The 17768-nt window shown below is 37.3% G+C and overlaps 1 protein-coding gene and 2 non-coding genes across 7 annotated transcripts in view; all 3 read right to left on the minus strand.

The window, feature by feature from the left end:
* The window catches only part of STIL (STIL centriolar assembly protein), a 53963-nt gene that overhangs the window by 17919 nt on the left and 18276 nt on the right, over positions 1-17768 (minus strand). For all 5 annotated transcript variants that reach the window (XR_009596652.1, XM_042247658.1, XM_060400027.1 and 2 more), the window contains exons 9-13: positions 12803-12953; positions 10754-10863; positions 6489-6603; positions 4454-5419; positions 1210-1375 (exon numbers count right to left, since the gene is read on the minus strand). Coding sequence is in view for 4 of the 5 variants with exons in the window: in XM_042247658.1 (XP_042103592.1) it covers positions 1210-1375; positions 4454-5419; positions 6489-6603; positions 10754-10863; positions 12803-12953 (1508 nt within the window). In the remaining variant the exon portion in view is untranslated. The remainder of the gene's footprint in view (positions 1-1209; positions 1376-4453; positions 5420-6488; positions 6604-10753; positions 10864-12802; positions 12954-17768) is intronic.
* On the minus strand, positions 6675-6781 carry LOC114111149 (U6 spliceosomal RNA). Its single transcript, XR_003587254.1, has one exon. It is a non-coding gene; the product is annotated as a U6 spliceosomal RNA (small nuclear RNA).
* On the minus strand, positions 9208-9279 carry TRNAE-UUC (transfer RNA glutamic acid (anticodon UUC)). The gene has a single exon. It is a non-coding gene; the product is annotated as a tRNA-Glu (tRNA).

Below are 17768 nucleotides of genomic sequence, written 5' to 3' on the forward strand. Positions count from 1 at the left end.
GTACAGATAAAGAATACAGCAATCTGTCTTCCTTGTTAATGCTCTCTCTCAAATTTGTATTCTCCAGGCTCAAGCCTTCGTCTGTTACTGTCACAACTCTTATATCATCAATCCACTCCACTCTCCTAACATTTGAGTATCACCAGCTACACTTCCAAAATAGCTCAGTCTGAACAGATATTTAGACTGAACTCATCTCCTCTCCTCTGCTTCTCTAACTTGCCTCCCTCTGTCATCCAAGCTCAACATCATGAAGTAACTTTCATTTTCACCTTTAATAAATGTTTAATTTTGGAATAATTCTAGATTCACAGAGAAGATAAAACAGAGAGTTACTGTGTATTCCTCACCCAGTTCTCCCCGTTGTTAACATCTTACATTATCATGGCACGTTTTTCAAAATCAAGAAAACAGTGTTGGTATATTACTATTAACTAAAACTCCAGACTTTGGATTTCACCAATTTTTCCAGTAATGTTCTCTTTCTGTTTCAGTATCCAATCCAGGATAATCACACAGCATTTAACTAAAGTAACTTGAATCTTCCAACTGCCATATCCAATTAGTTTGGATCTACTGATTGGATCTTAGTCTTATCAACACTGTACATGACTCTTCCTCTTCAGTCTTACAACCACCACCCTATATACTAGACATCTTGCTAGATACTGAACACACAAAAATGTTCTTAAAGATCTCATAGTCTGATTGTGAGGAAGTATGTAAACACATAGATCTCATTTATATTGCTGATTTTTTAAAAGGCCTTCTATTTCGCTTATAAGATGAAACAGACACGGCTTTGTGAAAGATGTGGTAATGGCTCTCCGTGACATAGTAATGGGTAGAGTACTAGACAACTCAGAACTCTGTGTTGTTTCTCTGACCCCGTAATTTTTCTACCAATCTGTTCTGCCATCTCTCAATTCCACCAAGATCCTACATTCCCTTCAAGGCCAAGAATCAATAACACTGCATGGATGAAATCTTCCCTGATCCCCTAAACCACAGATGACTTCTCTCATTAGAACTGGGTCCAGCTTGGAAAAGCAGCAAAAACAAACAACACATTACGTTATATGGTTTCCAATCTGTTTTCAGGTAGAATTTTATTTCATAAAGAGTAAAATCACACAAAGAGTTAAGTTACCCAGCACCTTGGTTTAAATTCTATGTGTACTATGTACAAATTAAGAAAAATGAAATTACCTGTGCTCACAGCAATGCTTACACTTTTTCTCATGTGCAAAGCAGGGGGAGACTGTGCTTCCATGGAAACCAACTCCATTTGTCTTGCAGCTTGCGTTGTGTCTTCAACAGTGGTTGTCTTAGAGGAACAGGGCTGCAGAGACTGTGCTTCTAACAAACGCTGAATCTGTATCAATTAAAAACACTTTTTATGTATGTTTATGAGAGTGAAGTAATCAACCAAACTGACAGAAGAGTTTAAAAATGAATTACAAAGTGCTCCAGTTATAAATAACTGACTTTTAACTATATTTTCTCACATTTCAACTAGATTATATCATAAAATTTATTCAATGCTGAAAATCATTGTCATTAGTTATTAAGAAGCATTTACATGGGCTACCTATTAAAAGTAAAAACATAGGTGCTTAGATCAACATTCATAAATTGACACTCGTGTAGAAAAGCCTTAATGTTAACACTCTGACATTTTATTTCTATTTCATTTATGAATCAAAAGTAAGATAGAGGGGATTCTCTAATTCTATATACCAAATGTGAAAAATTTTTTTACACAAGATTCATTTTATAAAGGTCACCCAGAATTGTCCATGTTTGGTCATGCTGAAACTGGAAATATTAATAACAATCTCTAACACTGAGTGCTTCCTGTTTATAAGACATTACAATAAGAGCTTTTATGTATGATTTTTACAACCACCCTGTGAATATGTACTACTAGCAAGCACAGTTTACAGAGAAAAAACCTGAGGCAGTATAAATAAAGTTACTTGCCCAGGTCACATAATTAACAAGTAGCAAAGCTGAAGTTCAAGCACCAAAAGCTTCCCCTCCTACCATAAAACTTATCCCTTTATAGGGGTGGGAGGGATGCTCAAGAGGAAAGGAATATATAGCTATGACCGATTCATGTTGTACAGCTGAAACCAATACAACATTATAAAGTAATTAGCCTCCAATTTAAAAGAAAAAAAAAACCAACTTATTCCTGTAAAGTATACAATTCCATAGTTTTTAGTATATTCTCAAAGTCTGTGGAGAAGGCAATGGCACCCCACTCCAGTACTCTTGCCTGGAAAATCCCAGGGGCGGAGGAGCCTGGTAGGCTGCAGTCCATGGGGTCGCGAAGAGTCAGACACAACTGAGCGACTTCACTTTCACTCTTCACTTTCATGTATTGGAGAAGGAAATGGCAACCCACTCCAGTGTTCTTGCCTGGAGAATCTCAGGGACGGGGCAACCTGGTGGGCTGCCGTCTATGGGGTCGCACAGAGTCGGACATGACTGAAGCGACTTGGCAGCAGCAGCAGCAGCAGCAGCAAAGTCTGCATCCATCACCACCATCTAACTCTACAACGTTTTATTAACCTTTGCAAAACCTTTGTGCCCACTAGCTGTCACTCTCCATGGCTCCAGAATCTAGCCTCTGGCAACCACTCATCTACTTTCTATCTCTATATGTGTGTGTGTGCTAAGTCACCTCAGTCATGTCCAACTCTTTGCCAACCCTACGGACTGTGGACTACCAGCCTCCTCTGTCCAAGGGATTCTCCAGAGAATACTGGAGTGGGTTTCCATGCTCTCCTCCAGGGGATCTTCCCAACCAAGGGATCGAACTCACATCTCTTCTGTCTCCTGCTTTGACAGGCAGGTTCTTTACCACTAGTGCCATCTGACAAGCCACTGTATCTCTACAGATGTGCCTATTCTGGACATCTGATAGAAATGAAACCAAACAACACATGGCCTTATATCTTGCTGTTTTCATTTTCATAACATTTTCAGAGTTCGTCTGTGCTGTAGTACCTATCAGTACTTCATTCCTTTTGATGAGTGAACTATTCCCTTGTATATATAGTCACATTTGTGTTCATCTATTCATCAGTTGATGGACTTTGGGTAGTTTTCACCCTTGGCTATTACAAACAGTGTTGCTATAAACATGTGCGTAAAAGTTTTTGTGTGGTCATATTCTTTCATTTCTCTTGGACATACACCTAGGAGTGGAAAAGCCTCCTCTTTTAAGCACTGTAATCATGTTTCCCTGTAAGTTACACTTTGTATTCAACTCATCTCTTTAATTTTAGCAGATTAACTTTATTAAGTTAAGAAGGTTGCCATTTCTTTCTCCAGTTGTCTTCCCAACCCAGGGATTGAACCTGGGTCTCCTGCATTGCAGGCAGATGCTTTACCATATGAGCCACTAGGGAAGCCCATAAGTTACACTGCTGTATTCAACTCACCTCATTAATTTTAGCAGATTAACTTTATTAATATAGGAAAATAAGTATTATCAATAAATTATTGACATCAGTAGAAATATAACCTGCATTAATAATACAAAAAGGCATATGTACTTATAGTGGTTCAGAGCATGGACTTTAGTGTCTTGAGGACATAACTCCTACTCTGTTACCTTTTGGAAAAGCTATTTAGCCACTGTGAGATTCAATATTACCTAAAACTAAGGTAGTTGTAAGGACTAAGAGACAAATAAGATAATTGTAATTTGCTGATTGTTTACTAAAGCTTCATCCTACACTAAGCACTTTAGATAGACAGATGTGTGTGTGTGTGTACATATACACATATAAATTCATTTAACCATCAGATCTATATATAACACCAATCATTATTCCCAATTTACAGCTGAGAAAAGTGAGGTTTAGAGAAATTGCATAGGAAATACTTGATAAGACATTTACTACAAAGTTATAGAGATTAAACTAAACGGTAGTAGTGCTGGAATAGATAGGCAGATCAATGGAGAGTACAGTATAGAAATAGATACAAACACATGATGCTTTCATTATAAAATAAAAAATACATTTTTAAATCATTAACAAAAAGATATATTATTCAGTAAATATATAGAGTCAGTCATCTAAGGATAAAAAGAAAAAAAAATATTATCTAGTGTAATAAAATAAAGCAACAAATAAAACCCTGATTGTTGTTGTTTAGTTGCTAAGTCATGTCTGACTCTTTTGCATCTCCATGGACTGTAGCCTGCCAGGTTCCTTCCATCCATGGGGTTTCCCAGGCAAGAGTAATGGAGTGGGTTGCCATTTCCTTATCAAATCCTCATTTTCCTAATGTGTAAAACATCAGGGCCTAGAATCCAGTTTCCAGGGTCTCTTCTAATTCTGACATTCTGCAATTCTACCTCATAAACTATAGTTACTGAAGAGTTGCCAGTTACTTTTTAAAAATTCAAGAATTTAAGAGAAGAAAGCTAGCAAACCTGGGCTTGAAGTAGTCGCAGCTGCCTGTCTTGCTCTGTGATGAACCTATACGCATCTGGAGACAGTCCCATCATTCCATCATCTGACCCAGTCTTGGGTGTGTGCACACATACTGCGCAAGGCCATGGGTTACAGAAGTCCACGTGTGGAGGGAGTCTTGCCACAGGTGATGGTTCTACATTGCTGTGGGAAGAACAACCCCCCATGTTTCCGTGAGGTCTCAAGGCTATAGGACTACTTGAAGAAAAGAATGCATTATGGTACTGAGCTGGACATCCACCTGGATGAAATAATGAATGTTTTTGAAGGGTTTCAGACTTGAGGTCTTGAACAGATCCTACTGTATTCATTCCTTGCCAAGAATTTATTGGGCTATACTGAATATGGCCACGATGCTGACAACAACTGCAAACATTTGTGGAATAGTAAGACGGTGGCGGGGGAGTAGGTATTTGAAATTCCATCGGTCTTCCTGAATTATGGGGTGAAAAAACAAAATTGTGTGGGTGGGACTGTGGGGCAAGAGAAGACTGCTTGGAATTAAACGTGGAGGATCTTACAGGATACTCTTCTTTGTGTACATTTGCAGCAGAAACTGTTTGAAGCTTTTCAGATGTATCTGAAGACAGTCCATTAAAAGAGGGCTTACTACTGTTCCTGATATGAGAGTTCCCTTTCTTGCAGGTAGACAGCTGTCTTACTTTGCAGTGTCTCAAAGGAGCAGTGTCTTGGTTTAATTGATTCGGTAGCCCTCTGAAGGAAGGCTCTCCAGCTTCTGCTTCTGGTCTGTGTTCCTCATCACAAAGCTGGGGTTGTGACTGCTCAAGGTGCTCAGAATGGTTAATCAACAAAGGAGGATTTTCATTATTCACCATTTCCAATGGGCTGGGCACAGGGGTTGGTTCTATGGAGTTTCCATCCAACACAAGTGAAAGTTCAGGAACTGATGGCTGGATCTTAGAAACCTATAAGTGGGAAAGAAATGAAAGAAGAAAAAGTATCTTTCAGGAGAATGATATATGCTTCATTTTCCTTAAGCTTGTATTTTCTAAATTGTATCCAGTTATTTATTAAAAAGTGTTGATTATTTACACAGTTGACAAATATCTGCTGGGCATCTTCTATGTGCTAGTACCAGGAACACAACTGTCAACAAAATAAATAAGGTCCTTGCCCTCACAAACTTATTTAACAATGAAACTCTTTTCACTGGAATGCCAACTGACATTGCTTATAGAACTCAAAATGGGAAGCAGACTTTTTTTACCCTCTCTGCAAAAACAAAAAAATGATCAGACCAGATGCTCCAACACATCTAATAAAGAATCATGTTTTTTCATCTTAATAAGAAAGGGCCTTCCAGTAAGTGTTTCAAAATATCATACTAAGCGAGATTATTCACTGCTATTCTTCTTATTGATATCAACTAAAAGAGCTGGAGGAGAGCCAAAAAGAGTAAGTAAAGTACTCGCTGTGGTGAATTTGGTTATAATATTAATTTAAGAAAACTTTCTCATTCCTTTTTCTTGTAATAAGTAATTAATTAGTCCAATTAAGACAGAACAATTCTAAAATAACCCACTAGTTGGCCTCAATAAAAAAAATTATGATGGGTTGTTAGCAATCTCCAAAAGCAAGTAGAATGTTTTCTCAAAATACGGTGATAAGAAACAATGTCGAGTTCTGGTGATAGTATAGAATGTTGAGTCTACATGGGTTAAAAGCACCAGATTCTGAAACGAAACCTCTTAAACTACTAGTCTATCAAATCCTAAACTTCCTGAATTCCAGCTTTACTACTTCCTAGTTTATAATCCTAGGGAGCTAACTTAACCTCTTTTCCTTGGTTTTCTCTGGAAATACTATACTTACTTATTACAATATGTGTACATACTTATATATATTATTACATATGATAATTAAATGTACCTGTGAGGAATATATGGTATTTATCTTTATATATTATTGAGTGCTTTAACATGAAGAGACTTTTAGGTTTCTAATTGTAAAGGTGAGTTCTAAGACCAGTGATACCTTCTGACTCACTGGATGAGGACTAGGAATTGGTCTTGGAGAAACATCTTCATCTTCAACACCAGAGTCATGATCATTCATTGGCATTTTCCCTGGAGGTAACTTCTGGGAAGAGCTAAAGAACAGATGGGAGAAAAAGTAAGTCTTCAGTAATCAGTATTCATTTGTTCTTTCTTTTTTTTAAAAAAAAATCTAGAACACTTCATGAATTTGCATGTCACAGTTGCACAGAGGCCATGCTAATCTTCTCGGTATCATTCCAGTTTTAGTATATGTGCTGCTGAAGTGAGCACTCTTCTTTCGTTTTGAAGCTGAATAAGGTCCTTTAATTAGACACAGTAGTGTCTTGATCACTTAATTTAGTATCTGACAACCACAAAGTATTTTATTTTTCAAGCCAGTGTCAGATGATCAGGAAAGTTGAGCCAGTCAGACTCATGCTTAATAATTTATCCCCTTCTCCTGACCACGGCAAGTTTAACCCATTTATTCTTTTTTTTAACTTATTTTTTTTATTAAAGTATAGCTGAATCACAATGTTGTGTTAATTACTGTTGTACAGCTAAGTGACTCAGTTATACATAGATACATACACATTCTTTTTCATATTCTTTTCCACTATAGTTTAATCACAGGATATTGAATATATTTCCCTGTGCTATACAGTAGGACCGTGTTGTTCACCCATTCTGTATATACCTGTTTGCACCTGCTAATCCCAAACTCCCAATTAAGCCCTCTCCAACCCACTTGCCCCTTGGTGAGCACCAGTCTATTCTCTATGTCCCTGATTCTGTTTCTGTTTCACAGACAGATTCATTTATTTCATATTTTAGATCCCACATGTACCATACGGTATGTGCCTTTCTCTTTTTGATTTACTTCTCTTAGTATGATCATCTCTAGTTGCATCCATAACCCAGTTATTCTTAAGTCATAATAAAGCAAATTACTGAGCATTTTCTGAATTAACCACTTTAAGGAGCGTAGAAATACATAAGATATTGAATTTACCGTAAAAAAATCTATCATCTGATGAAAGAGATGTATACTCACTATATTAAACATAATACATTAAACACTCACTGTGTTAGAAAGAAAACTCAAGTAAGGAATTACATTTCCCTATGCACTTATATCTGTTATGGTAAACTACCCTGAGACTGACTGAAGTACCTCCTTCCATTTAGTCAGTTGTAGTTATTGTGCCACAAGTATCGTGCCTCAATAGAACACAGAAAAAGTTTTGAGTGTTGGTACTGAACTTCAAATGCTGAAATTAGAGTTTAAGACTAAGATTTGAAAGACTATATACATCAAGTTTTTGTCCATCAGAGACATTACTTTGCCAACAAAGACCCGTCTAATCAAGGCTATGGTTTTTCCTGTGGTCATGTATGGATGTGCGAGTTGGACTGTGAAGAAAGCTGAGTGCCAAAGAATTGATGCTTTTGAACTGTGGTGTTGGAGAAGACTCTTGAGAGTCCCTTGGACTGCAAGGAGATCCAACCAGTCCATTCTGAAGGAGATCAGCCCTGGGTGTTCTTTGGAAGGAATGATGCTAAAGCTGAAACTCCAGTACTTTGGCCACCTCATGCAAAGTGTTGACTCATTGGAAAAGACTCTGATGCTGGGAGGGATTGGGGGCAGGAGGAGAAGGGGACGACAGAGGATGAGATGGCTGGATAGCATCACTGACTCGATGGACGTTGAGTCTGAGTGAACTCCGGGAGATGGTGATGGACAGGGAAGCCTGGTGTGCTACGATTCATGGGGATGCAAAGAGTCGGACACAACTGAGTGACTGAACTGAACTGAAACTAAATAAAATCTCAATAAGATGAGGTAGGGAAGATGACAGAAAAGCCAGAAGGAAGCTAAGAGAGTTTAGACATTAATGGAATTTTGAAGAAAGGGTCCTGTCTCCGTAGTAGGCTGAACAACAGAAACCCTTAGGCAGATGTGGAAGATCTGACAGCAGAACAGACCTTTGTCTCAAACCCTGGTAGTCTGGAGAGGCAAACACAGAGTTCTTTCTGTGCCAAGGTGCTGCAATGAAACAATCTCACAAAGCTCTCCTGCCATACCCAAGAAGGACATGGAGAATGCAGAATGACATTCCATATGCCTCCACGCAGCACAGACAAGACACAGAGAACCAGTGACCTGAACAGGTTAAAGAGGTTGTAGCAGGAACCTGCACAAACCGACTGTCAAAGATCAGATGCAAAAGAAAACATCTCAGCAGATGGCCAACTGGTGTGGGTGGATGAGAATCACATCACCCCCCATCACCAGTAGTGGCACAGTGCTAGTGAAAGTGTTAGTCGCTCAATTATGTCTGACTCTTTGTGACCGCATGGAAGCTAGTCCACCTGTAGGGGAGCATGGTGGGCTACAGTCCATGGAATTCTCTAGGCAAGAATATTGGAGTGGGTTGCTGTTCCCTTCTCCAGGGGATCTTCCCAACCCAGGGATTGAACCCAGGTCTTCTGCATTGACAGGCAGATTCTTTACCGTGTGAGCCACCAGGGAAGCATAGGGCATAGCATTAGTCCCCTCTAAATTACATGAAACCTCAGGGGAAACAGGATAAACCGACCTTGAATTGATTGAAATTTGGCTTCCATAACTGTGCATAATGAAGAGGGGCTCAGAATGGAAATTAGGTACGTTACTTTTTAAATTTTGGCCATGCCACATGGCTTGTGGATCTTAGTTCCCTGATCAGGGATCGAACCCAGGCCTCAGCAGTGAAAGTGCTGAGTCCTAACCACTGGAACACCAGGGAATCCCCCCAATTACTTTTAAAAAGAAAACAAGTGGGCAGTTTCAATCCCTAGTTGGGGAACTAAGATCCCATATCCCGTGTGGTGCAGCCAAAAATAAAAAAAAATTCACTGTGAGCTTTTTTTAGCACTCAAACAAAAAGAAAAAACTTGACCTATAATTTCAACAAAAGTTATCTAGGGATAAACATTTTACAAAAATTCAAATATAAAAATGATTGATCCTTATCTAAGCTTTGGTCAGAGCTGAAAACAGACATTGTTTTTCAACAATGTTAAAGAAATTACTAAGCATCCCCTTAACTTGGCTTTTTCTTCCATAAACATTCAATAAAATCTTGAAAAAAGCTTTAAACCTTCAGTCAATGGTGGTGTTCCTGCAAGTCTATAAGAATATAGTTTTCTGGTGACCTAGCCTGTTTCAAGGATAACTTAAAATGCCCAAAGATAGAGCTTACTTCAGACATCTTTCTAATCCCCAGAATCTGTGAATATTCTGTGAATATTAACATATTCACAGGAAAAAGGGAGTTTACAGATGTCTTTAAGGTAAAGAATCTTGAGATGTGGAGATTATCCTAGATGATCAGATGAGTTCAATGTAAACACAATGGTCCTTATAAGATGGAGTCAAGATAAGGGTCAGGGAAGGAGATGTGAGGACAGAAACAGAAGTCAGAGAGAGAGATTTGAAGATGCTATGCTTCTAGCTTTGAAGGTGGAGTAAGGGACCACCAGACAACAAGGAATGCAGGTGGCCTCTAGAAGCTGGAAGAAGGAACATGGATTTACCACTGAAACTTCTGAAGAGAATGCAGCCCTACCGTCACTTTAATTGTAGCTGCAAAGGCCCATTTTGGACTCCTGACTCCTAGAACTAGAAGGTGATAAATTTGTATTATCTGACATCAGTAGGTGTGTGGTAATTTGTTAGACTAGCAATAACAAATCTCTCTATGCACTAGTTGGTTCTATTTCTTTGGAGAACCCTAATACAAAGGGAATATTTAGTTTACCACAAAAGTAGATGTTGGACCCAAAAAGTCACAAGCCATTATTTAATATCCTCCAAGTGCATTTGCTTTAAAAGTTTTCTGTTTTAGGTAGAGGAGTTATTTTTATAGTAGGAGTTATTTTTATAGTAGTTTATCTGATAGCCCTAGGTTTAATACTACAAGGAAGGGAAGACAGAAGGCAAACTAAACAAAAACAGGATGTTTCTTCTTAAGATAATTTCTTGACAAATACTTTTGTTCCCCTATGTAATAAATCAAGTCCAATGAGAACCACATTAGAGTTGTCACTTCATTAACATTATCATCCAACTTACAAGTATGAAGGAATGCATTTAAAGTAAGGACACCTGTGGTATAAGATTTACAATCAGTTCCCTCAGAAATAACTGGGGACTTACTTTAATTATTAAAAACTAATGAAAGTAATAAAAAAAAGTATGATAATAAAAATATCTTTTACCTCTTAATTGAAAGATTCTTAGAAACTTTTTTAAAAAACTCTCTCTCTGCATTCTGGTCTTCAGCGCTCAGTTCAAAACAGACGGGATTTTTGTCAGAAGGTTCAACATTCTGAAATAAAAGTAGGTCATACTTTGAGATGTGACTTAAATAAACATCAGAGAATACTATGTAGATGAAAAGTAGCTCTGAAACACTGGGTGGGAAGGGGAATTATGATTTCTGTAACTGTAATCTTTCTTTAAAAAAATATTTCTTTAATTGAGATTTAATTGACATAACATTATAATACTTTCAGGTATACAACATGATTCGCTATTTGGATATATTGTGAAACACCCACCACAATTAAGTCTAGTTAACATTCACCACCATACAGATGATAAATTTTTTCTTATAAGAATAAGAATTTTCAAAATATAGTATAGTATTATTAACTATATTCACCATGCTGTATATTACATCTCCATGACTTACCTACTTTAAAACTGCAAGTCTGTATCTTTGGACCACCTTCAGCCATTTTGGCCACCCTCAAACCTTCGCTAACCCTTATCACTCTCTTGCAAATCACCGGTTTGTTCTCTGTCTGTGAGTTCAACAAAATGTTTTAATTTTTAAAAAAATATTCCACATATAAGTGACATATGGTATTTGTCTATGTTTTGTTAATTTCACTTAGCATAATGCCCTCAAAGTCCATCTATGTTGTCACAAACAGCAAGATTTCCTTTCTTTTTTATGGTTGAACAGTTTTCCATTATATAAACATGTGATATAATATAAATCATATTTTCTTTATCCATCCATCCGTGGACACTTAGGTTATTTGAATGCCTTGGCTATTGTAAATACTGTTGCAATTAACATGGTGGTGTGGGTATCTTTTTGAGTTAGTGTTATTTCCTTTGGATAAACACCCAGAAGTGGAATTACTGAATCATATGGTAGTTCTATTTTTATGCAACCTTTTAAAAAACTATCTATCTGCTTACTATATAAATGAAAGTGAAAACTTAACTTCGCTATATAACTTACAACTTAATAACCAGATTCAGTTAAATAGTAACTTTAAACTGAGGATACAATCTGAAGAATAAAATGAGTGAATGATATATGTCTCTAAAATGGAAATAAGTAATTATACATCAAAGATGATTATGCTTATAATTAAAACACAAAAACTTGATTCATGAATCAATACAACCTATAAATGAAATTAAAGGCACAAAATAAGATCTGAGTAGAAACACACCGTTATTTAGGGATTGTCAATATTTTTGTAAAATGATACATAATTTTTTTTTAGAATTATTTTTTATTATTGGCCTTAGAATGTTTTTCTTAAAAGAATAAATTTAATTTAAAAAAAACTTTATTATATATTTATTTATTTATTTGGCTATACTGTGTCTTAGCTGTAGCATGTAGGATCTAGTTCCCTGACCAGGAAGGAGCACAGAGTCTTAGCCAATGGACCACGAGGCAATTCCCAGCCTTAGAATGCTTTTACATAACGACACTTATGGTTTCAAAGACCTGCTTTTTCTGTGACCATCACCTAAATGTATTTTTATGTATATTATTCGATACAGCAACAATCCACTCTGATTCCAAGGATCACATATTATAGATGCTGATTTTTAACTATGAGAAATCACTTTTTATACCCATAATTTAAAAAATTAACTTTCAGGACAAAGGAAACACTAAGATCACAAACTAACTCTCAACATCATAAAATGAAACAATACATGAATTCTTTATATAGCCTTAAAAGGTTTTAGAAAAACGTGGAAAAGTTACTCTGTGGATAACATTTGATCCTGTATTAGAATCTGGTTCTGAAGGTTATGTCCTGAAATTTATAAAACGTAATTAACCATAAATGAATAAAGTTAATATTAAGTAAGACTGATCAAAAATAAAGAAAGCCTAATACTTTGAGTTACTATTTTAAAGAGTAGAGACCATTGGGTTTATAAGGCCAATATACAACAACATATAACTAAATAGTCATTAGTGTGCTAGGTGATCCAATCACACTTACTTTGAAAAGGCGTAAGGTTTCCTTGCTGGTTAGTAGCTGGAATCGAAGGTCAGGTAACCTGCCATCACAAGGGAGGCATTCATAAAATTCAGGGTCCTTATGCGTCACAGAATAGAGAACTATGATGAAATTTCCAGATTCTGAAAACACCCTGGACAAAAAAAAAATGCCGTTTACTTATAATTTATTGAAAATAACAAAAGCACATCAAAGAATTCTATGTGAGTCTCTCAACTTAGTTAACAGACTAAACAGTCCAATTTTTGGAAGAAAACTGCTTACTTTTCCCTGACCAGGTACTGAACCCACACTCCCTGCAATTAATTTTTACTGGAGTATAGTTGATTTACAAGGTTGTGTTAGTTTCTGCTGTACAGCAAACTGCATCAGTTACAACCCCTCACTTTCAGATTTCCTTCCCATTTAGGTCACCACAGAGCATTAAGTAGCGCTCCATGTGCTCTGCAGTAGATTCCCATTAGTTACCTATTTTATACATAGCAGTATGTATATGTCAATCCCAATTTCCCAATCCATCCTACCCACCACCCCCCTTGATATCCATAGGTTTGTTCTCCACATCTATTTCTGCTTTGCAAATAAATTAATCTGTATCATTTTCCTAGATTACACATATAAGTGATATTATTTGATTATCTGTTTTTTTCTTTCTGACTTACTTCACTCAGTATGACAATCTCTAGGTCTATCCACATCTCTGCAAATGGCCCAATTTTGTTCCTTTTTATGGCTGGGTAATATTCCATTATATTATATATATGTACCATATATTCTTTATCCATTCCTCTATTGATGGACATTTAGGTTGCTTCCATGTCCTGGCTATTGTAAATAGTGCTACATTGAACATTAGGGTGCATAAATCTTTTGGAATTACAATTTTTTTCCAGGTATATGCCCAGGAATGGGATTGCTGGGTAATACGGTAGTTCTAATTTTAATTTTTTAAGGAACCTCCATACTATTCTCCACAGTGGCTGTACCAATTTATAATACATCCTCACCAACAGTGTGGAGTTCCCTTTGCTCCACATCTTCTCCAGCATTTACTGTTTGTAGATTTTTTGATGATGACCATTCTGACCGGTGTGAGGTAATACCTCATTGTAGCTTTGATTTGCATTTCTCTAATAAGCGATGCTGAGCATCTTTTCATGCATTTGTTGGTCTGTATGTTTCGTTTGGAGAAATGTCTATATAGGTTTTCTGACCATTTTTTCACTGGGTTACTTGGTCAATCTTAAAGGAAATCAGTCCTGAATATTCACTGCAAGGACTGATACTGAAGCTCCAATACTTTGGTCACCTGACGTGAAGAACTGACTCACTGGAAAAAACCCTCATTCCAGGAAAGAATGAAGGCAGGAGAAGAAGGGGACGACAGAGGATGAGATGGTTGGATGGCATCACCGACTCCATGGACATGAGTTTGGGCAAGCTCCAGGAGTTGGTGATGGACAGGGAAACCTGGTGTGCTGCAGTCCATGGGGTTGCAAAGAATCAGACACAACTAGCAACTAAATCATACTGACTGCTTGGTTTCGATATTGAGCTGCATGAGCTGTTTATATATTTTGGAGATTAATCCCTTGTCAGTCACTTCATTTGCAAATATTTTCTTCCATTCTAGAGGTTGTCTTTTTGTTTGGTCTATGGTTTCCTTTGCTGTGCAAGAGCTTTTAAGTTTAATTTGGTCCCACTTATTTATTTTTGTTTTTATTTTCATAACTCTAAGAGATGGGTCAGAAAAGATCTTGCTACAATGTATGTCAGTGAGTGGTCTGCCTACGTTTTCTTCTAAGTTTTACAGTGTCTGTCTTTACATTTAGGTCTTTAATTTGAGTTTATTTTTGTGTATGATATTAATTGTTGTTTAGTCCATCAGTCATGTCTAACTCTTTGCGACTCCACGGACTATAGCTAGCCAGGCTCCTCTGTTCATGGGATTTCCCAGGCAAGAATATTGGAGTAGGTTGCCATTTCCTTCTCCAGGTATGGTGTTAGGGAGCATTCTAGTATCAGTCTTGTACATGTAGCTGTTCAGTTTTCCCAGCACCACTTTTTAAAGAAGGTTGTCTTTTCTCCATTGTATACTCTTCTCTTTGTCATAGATTAGATGACTATCGGTGTATGGGTTCATCTCTGGGCTTTCTATCCTATTCCACTGGCTGATATTTCTGTTTCTGTGCCAGTACCATATTTTTTCATACTGTCTTGATTAATGTAGCTTTGTAGCATAGTCTGAAAGACAGGGAACCTGATTCCTCCAGATCAGTTTTTCTTTTTCAAGATGGCTTAGGCTATTTGAAGTCTTTTGTGTTTCCATAAACATTGTATAATTTTTTGGCTCTATAATTTTTTGGTTCTAATTCTGTGAAAAATGCCACTGGTAATCTCAGAGGGATTACACTGAATCTGTAGATTGCTTTGGGTAGTACAGCCATTTTTACAATATTGATTCTTCCTGTCTAAGAACATAGCACATCTCCGTTTGCATCATATTTGATTTCTTTCACCAGGATCTTATAGTTTTCTCAGTACAGGTCAGGTTAGACAGGTTTATTCCTAGGTATGTTATTCTTTTTGCTGCAATGGTACATGGAACTGTTTCTTTAATTGCATTTGCTAGTTCTTATTTGACAATCTTGGATTTCTTTCCATGTCACTATTCTATACTATACCTTTGATATTCTTATTCTTTGCTAGTTACTATCCAGTAATATAACATATAGATGTGTTATTACTGATTCACATAGATATCTAAAAGTAGATATTTAAATTATTTATAGTATTTCACTACTGTAAACAATGATAAAATGAATATTCATTTTGTTCACTACATGACTCAACAAATATTTGTAAAGTAATCAAGAGTCCTTAAAACACACACCAAAACCCAGCATTTAAAAACACTTTTAGTTAATTCTCTACTCTGTAAAATGTTGAATGAAAATTATTTGGGGATATATTATACTATTAACAAAATAAGGCAGTGGGAATTCAGGAGGCAGAATGCCCATTCTGTTCAGTTCCTCGCTTGAGAGTCAGACAAGACCACTGATCAGAATGCTGTTAAGTATCAACCTAAGCTATGTCAAACGATACTGATGCCTCCTTGGTTAAAGGGTGGCATTACAGTTCAGGTATCAAAGAAATTGCCTAATGCTTCAGACTAACAGAGAGAGCTTCAAAACTAACTTTACTGAGCATTTACTATCAATAAGTAATTAAAGCAAGACCAGTCACTGATAATAAAACTTAATTGTACTAATATGCCAAAAGGAACATTTGTGTTTTATTGCAGGGAAAATTAATTGTATTTTATAATTAAAATGTCAAAAGTAGAATTGTAAAAGCTTCTAAAGAGATTTTTAATAAAAATCCTTTCTAACCAAAACAGAAAGAGAAAGGATAAATCTGACTTTAAAAAAACATCTATTTGGAAAAAAATATTAACCAAAGTCCAATAAAATGACATTCTGGGGGGAAATAAACTTGTGCCTATGTATCTATAGAGTGCTCAGTCATATCTAACACTTTGTGACTCCCACAGACTGGACTGTAGCCCACCAGGCTCCTCTGTCCATACTTGCTGCTAAGTCACTTCAGTCGTGTCCGACTCTGTGTGACCCCATAGATGGCAGCCCACCAGGCTCCCCTGTCCCTGGGATTCTCCAGGCAAGAACACTGGAGTGGGTTACCATTTCCTTCTCCAATGCATGAAAGTGAAGTTACTCAGTCATGTCCGACTCTTCGCAACCCCATGGACAGCAACCCACCAGGCTCCCCCATCCATGGGATTTTCCAGGCAAGAGTACTGGAGCGGGGTGCCATTGCCTTCTCCAAGAACACTTGAGTGGGTTCTATTTCCTTCTCCAGAGGATATTCCCGACCCAGGGATTGAACCTGTGTCTCCTGTACTGGCAGGCAGCTTCTTTACCACTAAATCACCTGAAAATCCCACCAATACATATGCACATTTTTATAACATATTTATATACATATATAAAATCTTTGTAGCATATAACACATATATTTTAATAAATACATGTATCTCTGTGTGTACAAGTGTGCTTAGTTGCCTCACTAGTGTCTGACTCTTTGCAATCTAGGGACTATAGCCCGCCAGGCTCTTCTGTCCATGGGACTTTCCAGGCAAGAATGCTGGAGTGGGTTACATGCCCTCCTCCAGAGGATCTCCCCAAACCAGGGATCGAACCCACGTCTCCTGCACTGCAGGCGGATTCTTTACTGCTGAGCCACCAGAGAAGCCCATTTTCTCTGTATACTTTACACATTATATAAACGCATACATACAGAGAATAAAAAGAGCTGTTATAAAGCAATGTGAAAAAGATGTACAATCCAATAGAATAAAGGCAAGAGACACGATTAGGAAGCTCTAAGAAGTTGACGTGATAAAACATCAGAAAAGGCCATTTTTCATCTGTCAGATTTGCAAAGATCAAAGCCTAATGATGGCCCTCCAGTTACCTCTCTGAGGTCTTATTGTTTTTCCCTTCCCTCACTCCTCTCCAGCCACACTACCTTCTTTCTGTGCCTTAAAGATGCAAGGTGATCTTTCACGCATAGCCTTTGCACCCATCTGTCTGGGACGCTGCCCCAGACAGCCGCATGGCTTACTACCTCATTTCAGGTCTTTGCCTGCCTGACTGCCCTATTTAAAACTGCAACCCTACCTGCCCCTGTATCAACACAACATCTGCCTCCCCTGCTTGTTTTTCTTCACAGCGCTTATCACCTTGTAAAATATTATTTATTTTACTTTTCCTATTTAATGCTTTTCTCTGTAGGGTCTTTATTTTGTGTACTGCTTACTGCCAATATCACAAATAGTGCTTGATACCTAGTAGGTGCTCAACAAATACTTGTTCCACAGTGTTAGTGAGGGGATGGAGAAAACAGGCACTCTCAGACACTGTCA

This window comes from Ovis aries, chromosome 1 (genome assembly GCF_016772045.2).
Source record: "Ovis aries strain OAR_USU_Benz2616 breed Rambouillet chromosome 1, ARS-UI_Ramb_v3.0, whole genome shotgun sequence".
NCBI lineage: Eukaryota > Metazoa > Chordata > Mammalia > Artiodactyla > Bovidae > Ovis > Ovis aries.